General features: G+C 41.4%; 1 protein-coding gene across 6 annotated transcripts in view; it reads right to left on the bottom strand.

Annotated features, from left to right (window-relative positions):
* Positions 1–6,335, bottom strand: part of LOC106750271 (Down syndrome cell adhesion molecule-like protein Dscam2) — a 107,387-nt gene that overhangs the window by 31,781 nt on the left and 69,271 nt on the right. For all 6 annotated transcript variants that reach the window (XM_014630479.1, XM_014630481.1, XM_014630478.1 and 3 more), the window contains one exon: positions 1,441–1,560. In XM_014630479.1, the coding sequence (XP_014485965.1) occupies positions 1,441–1,560 (120 nt within the window). The remainder of the gene's footprint in view (positions 1–1,440; positions 1,561–6,335) is intronic.

Raw genomic sequence — 6,335 nt, 5'->3', positions numbered from 1 at the left:
GGGGGGGGGGGGGGGGGGGGATGAAAGAGGATAGAGAGAAAGGAATAAAATCCCCCTCGCGAAGTGCGCTACGGGTACGCGATCAGCGAATTGATGAAACTAATTATACGTCTCTATCCGGAGGGAGGGTAAGAGCTTATTTCTGACTACGCGCGATCCGCGCGGAGATTGGCGATTCAGCGAAATTTGTGATTGATTACTGTTCCCTCGCGCGCGCGCGCGTCCTTCTTTCCGCCATCAATGAACTCCGCCCGCTCGTCGTAACTTAATGAAAATTACGTGGCGTTCGTAAGCAAAGTTCTCGCACAATCAGCGTAAAAGCGCGAGACGGCGCGTTATCAGAAAGTGCAATAACAATTCGCGTCGGAAAACCGATGATGCTTAAATTCACGAGACAGAATAAGTTAAGTGACGCTCGCGACGCTTTTCCGAATAGATCGACAGGTTGAAATCAGCAGTCCGATATGCACCGCAAATATCGACGCGGTCGCGTCGATAATTAACGAAAAAGTAAGTGCACGCACGCACCGAGAGAGAATTATATTTCAGTTATTTTCGGTGTCAACAATGGCCGAGTCGAAATTTTAAATTCTACGTTAAGTCTTCGAGCGGAGAAAACGGAGAAAAGTTCCCACTTGTAGCATCGAAGGAGCACAATAAATACGCCTTTAATGCTGCAAGGGGAATTTAGTCCTCGAGGGCTTAAATTTTAGTTGTACATTAAATCTTCAAGTGGGGAAAACAGCAATAACTTTCCAATTTGTATCACCAAAGGAGCACAATGGAAGACTTTTGAACATTTAATGTAGAAATAAATTAGACTTAAAGGACTAAGGTTTCGACCCGGATATCCCTTTAAGTATCCTTTTGTTATTTTAAACTTAAAAGTAATAGCAACAATATGCACGTAAGATTATTATCACTGACATTGTAGTAACAGTTACTTAAAAAAATGGACTCTTTTTCTCTTTCGACTATTTTTCTCTCGGCTATTTCTAAGTTTTTTTAATTATTTTTGTGGTTGAAATGACAAAATGATATTGTTAGCACCAAAAGTAACTGTACTCTTTTCTCTCAATGCAGGGTTTGCCTGTGTTATTCCCGTGCAATCGGTCTGTTCTTTTTAGCTGCACAAACATAAAAAAATTTACGCACGCTGAAGCATGAGAATCTCGTACGTACACTTCATACGCTCCGATGTGTATGCACATTTCTTGAACCAACTAGTTAAGCTAAGAAGAACAGGCGAAAAAGTCAGAGAAAAAGGAGACAGTTAACCTTTCCTGTATGTTATTTAAAAAGATCAGGTGCGATTGAACGTTCCTATTTCCCGTCGTATGCCGGGGATATAATACATCCCTGGTAATGTCAGGTAAGAAGAGAGAAAGAGGAGGGTTTTCTCACGCCAGAAGATCCCACCTTGAAGGAGTCGTGACTTACCGATAGATTGCTTCCAAGTCACAGTCGGAATGGGGAATCCTTCGGCCTGACAGGCGATGGAGACGCCGTGACCTACAACCGCGTTCTGGTCGATAGGTTCCACGGTCCACCTCGGAGGTACTAAAAATACGAACCGATTGGCTTAAAATCTTCCAGTCGCGCGAATTCGTATCCGCCAGAATCTTACTCGACGCCTCCTCGTTTTCCGTCGTCGCTCGTCCCGTTTCTCGGCATTTCTCGGAACGACGGGCCTTCGGAATTACACCATCGGCTGGTACGCTCCTCTACGTCAGTATCGAAGACACACCGCCGTTAAATCAGTATCGACCATCGACGGTATTTGCGTGTCGCACGATTGCGATTGTGCGCGTGCGAATTTCCCGAGAATTCGAAATTTAACGGCGCAATGTACAATAATGAACTTGAAGGATTGTCAATACGAATGTGCGCAAACTCCGCATTAATGCCGGATTTATCGCGAATTTCTTTCAATTTCATTCGAAATATCGGGGACAATATTCGCTTGACCCCTCAAACATCGCAATTTTGCCTTATTTCGCGCGGACGATATTTCATGTAAAACCGTCGAGCGATATCGATTTTCATTTCATGGCCGTGATTTTATCTTTTATCTCTGTCTCTGCTCTAAAAATGCAATGATATGACAGGTTATTTACTTGAACAGTCATACGCTGCACGTACGCTGACCAGAAATCCGATCAATAGTTTACTACGGTTCGAGCGACAACGGATACCAGCGGCGATAGCTAAATCGATGTTTCTCTCTCTAGTGTATCGATAATTGTACGTAACGCATGCACTTTTTTTTCTTTCTCAGCTACGAATGGGCTGTATATATATATGTATACTTACGCGATTACGCTGAAAAATTGCAACAATTGTTATATGTATGTTAACGCTACGAAACTCATGAACGCTACGGCTAAATTACTTGAATTGACGATGTCATGTATATGTATAAATATATATATATATATGGAAAACAAACGAGAGAACGGATTTTTCCGCATGTGTGTACTCAACTACACCCGTTGATTTCATCAATACTCCGGGCATTGTTGAATGTTCAAGGTAATACAATAATCCGACCAGGATGTCAGGAACAAAAGAATAACCGTGCACACTTTTATCTCTTTTCACAGTGACAGTGAGAAATCATTCGAGTTACCGTAAAGAAACGTAAACGTAAATGATGAATAGAATATAATACGAGAAGGGAAAAGAAAATACATGTGAAAGGAGGAGAGAAAACGTATGCCAACTGAAGAGTCATCCGTTCAGTAAGTGTGAGTATGGTCGGTACCAAACTGTAAATATGTCGAAAAAGAGTATAATACACATAACAGTACGGATATGGAACGTAATGTCATGCAAAAATGCAAGAATATCATTATCATAAGGAACGTAACAACGCAAGCAAGCATTCCAAGTAAATAGAAAGAGAAAGAGAGAGAGAGAGAGAAAGAGAGAGAGAGAGAGAGAGCCGTGTAAAATCGATGTAATAGAGAATGCTTTCCAGACAACGGACAACGACGCAAACGATACCGTGACATCGTACCGTAATACAAAAAATAGATAGAGACACGTAGTATAATAATGAGGTGTGTATCACTTTTACATTCTTCCATCGTCATTCCAAGTCGCTCTCGTAAAAAAGGGAGGGGGGGACTGTAACCAGAGAAACGTTAACTACGCGAATGCATGCTTCACACCCGTCATAGACAATCCGTAGCATTTGCATTAGCACAACGTCTCGAATCAATATCAACACGCTACGATACTCTACCTAGTAACATTCGCGCGAAATGCCCTCACAAAAAATCTGAACACGTGAGATATACTTCTACGCTCAACTCTGGAATCTCAATTTCGAGGTCTACGTCAACAATTTCAGCGATGCTGCTCGCTAGCGGCGGAAACGTGTACGAGAAGGGCACGACAAGAGTCAATGCGTCTTTATGGGCCTTACCGGCACACGTTCGTCGGATCAACGATTCTGGAATCGGCTCGTGCGAATCGGCTGAACAACTTCGTTTATCCGAGAGCTTATCGTTATCTCCCTCGTGAAAATTCGCCAAAAATCAGAATCTCGTCGCCTGACCGAGTGACAAATCGAACGATCTTCCAAAAAGGGAAACGAAAACGAATCCAAAAGTAAACAGAAATAATGGAAACTGACGATACATGCATGTTAGAAGTAAAGTCGGCGATACATCTCTCGTGTGCATCCGATTCCGTGTCATCTCTCGAAGCGTCTTGCGCTCCCCGTATGCGTGCCACGCACTTCCTCGCACTTTACAACGGCAAATGAACGTTCTATCGAGCAAGTGATCCCTCCGGGGATGAACGAAATAAATCGGGATATGGCGGCACCGTGCCAGGTATTGCCCTCGATATAGCGCGACACGGCAATTTTGATGATCGAACTTACCGGCCATTTTTCGCCCTTCCGACGCGTTCACGTGCTAAAAATATTCCAACGGTTAATGAGGACCGTTAATGGGTGCTTTCGCCGAATTGCTTCCTCCGGAATTCGATACGCGAGCGGACCAAGTGGTACGCTCGAGCTTAAGTAGTAACAGACGAACGTGGTACGGCCAAGCGCGCGCACGAGCGGCCAGCTGGTGCAACGTGGGAGTGGGGGCAAGGCCGCGTTCCAATGTAACGCGTTGCATAACGCAGTTGAAATACGACCAGCAGGTGGCCGTTGATTCTGCTTCAACGCCGAACTGATCGAAAACGTGGCGCGATATAAACGTCGATATCTTATCGCATCTAAGGAGTCTCGACTACTCGAAACGAAATGTCGGAAATATGATTGTGACTTCTACGTTCTTCTTATAGACGTAAAATCGTTCATCGATTATTATTTTAATCAATGATACTTCGATGATGGATTATTGATTAAAATTAAATTATCACAGTAGCAAACTTTCCAGAGAAAACTTTCCAGAGATTCGAAAATACGGGAAAATAAATTTATAACGATATTTAAAAGACTTCGGCTAAGAGTAGTTAATATTAGACGTTAATGATTCAATCGAAACATGATTTATGAAAGAGAAGGGAATATTAATGGGAGCTTATTTCTGGTTTCCCTCTGGGAAATAATTTGCTTTTTTTGGAAATTATGCAGAACGCACGATTCAAAAATAAACTCTGCGTAAATTGATAACGTTCAACACGCCCCGAAATAATCGATCGCTCCACGGCACGTGTAATCGTGCGAAAACTTTCACTCGCGAGAATAAGAAAGCAGTATATGCCCAAAAATGATTTGTTTGATGACCCGGATCGGACTTTTTTCACTCGCTTCTTCCACAAGTCCCGCGAACTATTTACGTCTTCATATATAAATCTAAAATACGTTATATAAATAATACCAACAGCATCGATCGCTGACATTGATAACGCGTCCAGTTACAAAAAGTGGAAGCAGACACACAAGTGGTACTCCCGAGCATAAACGGTATACGACGTACCACACAGTGGCGGCTAAAAGCAGCACAAACGCGAAAAATATCGGTACATATAATATCGCATTGAAATGCAGAATAGCCGCGTACTGATCGTAAGCCGTAAGGAGGGAGAAGAGAGTGCAGTGCTACATCCGGTGCTCCATTTCATGATGAATACAAAGCGAAGTTGAAAGCGCATTACCTTCCATTTGGCGGACGAGGCAAAATATCGCGGAAGTTTTTTTACGAACGCCCCCGTAATGTAACTGCGCTACATTTCCAAGAACGGTGCATAAGCGTGATGGCCGGAGAAAAATTCAATTGTCCTCTGTTTTGTATAAATTAACGAAAGATATAGCCGCCTCTTTGCAAGGGATCGCGATGTTTCACGGTCTTACACGGTCGTGCCGTTCATTATTTCATTCTCAAGTTTATGAAAAAGGTACGATAACCGCAGCGTCAAATTAAGCCATTAAATTTCAACATTGAATTTCGCTTCATCGTTTAACGGGTGTAAAGCAATATCCAATTACCGATCTTATTATTCGCTCCTTTGATGTTTCTTCTTGAAAAACTGCCGCTTTATGCATTCGTCTTCCAATTTCTTACGCGCACATAGTCCTCCCATCGCCCACTTTGCGGGAGGTTAAGGGATCGTATCCCGCTTTGAGAAAATTCCTTTGCCGCGCGCGCGCGCGACGGTTGCGCTGGAAAATCTTTAATGGCTTTCAGATGTCGAAAGCCTAGCGATCATGTCGTATTTTATACGCATTAGAAGCCGCTATTACCGAGCGAGTACGCTCGAGTCGAAGTTTTGATTCTACATTAATCTCGCAAATGCCATCAAAGGATCAATAGAGATTCGCGGAATATAACGCTGGCTATATAGAGGCTTTCCTATAAATAGTTACATACTGCTGTTTTCCTCATGTTGAGGCTAAAAGGGACAATTATTAACTAAAATTACTTAATATGCGATTATTTCAATATCTCTCCTGCATTCCAATATTTACTTTTAATTTCAATTAGCAACGCATTACTCATGAAAAGCATTCATCTACAGATAAAATACGTGCAATAAGCAAATATTAATATAGATAAATAATTATTAATATGGATTAACGCAGATAAGTAAAATAAACGTTATGTTTTAATCTCTTTGTGATTATTTTTTTATTATCGTTGAAAATTTCGATGGAATTTTTCCATATTCAAAAAAAACAATGAGGACGAGAGAGAATTGTAAGGCCAAAAATAGCAGTTGTATAAATATCAACAATAATTTAACTAAATATAATATCGTATAATATTAACTAAGTATAATATTGTATATAATAATTTAATTAAGTATAATATAATGCTAAAATGAAATTAAAGAAAAGGATATGTTCAATGTAAATAGAAAATGATAAAGAA

This window comes from Dinoponera quadriceps, unplaced genomic scaffold (assembly GCF_001313825.1).
Source record: "Dinoponera quadriceps isolate SergipeBrazil2010 unplaced genomic scaffold, ASM131382v1 scaffold3676, whole genome shotgun sequence".
Classification (NCBI taxonomy): Eukaryota; Metazoa; Arthropoda; class Insecta; order Hymenoptera; family Formicidae; genus Dinoponera; species Dinoponera quadriceps.
Note: the sequence above shows the minus strand (reverse complement) of the source record. Positions and strands in the feature narration are given on the sequence as shown.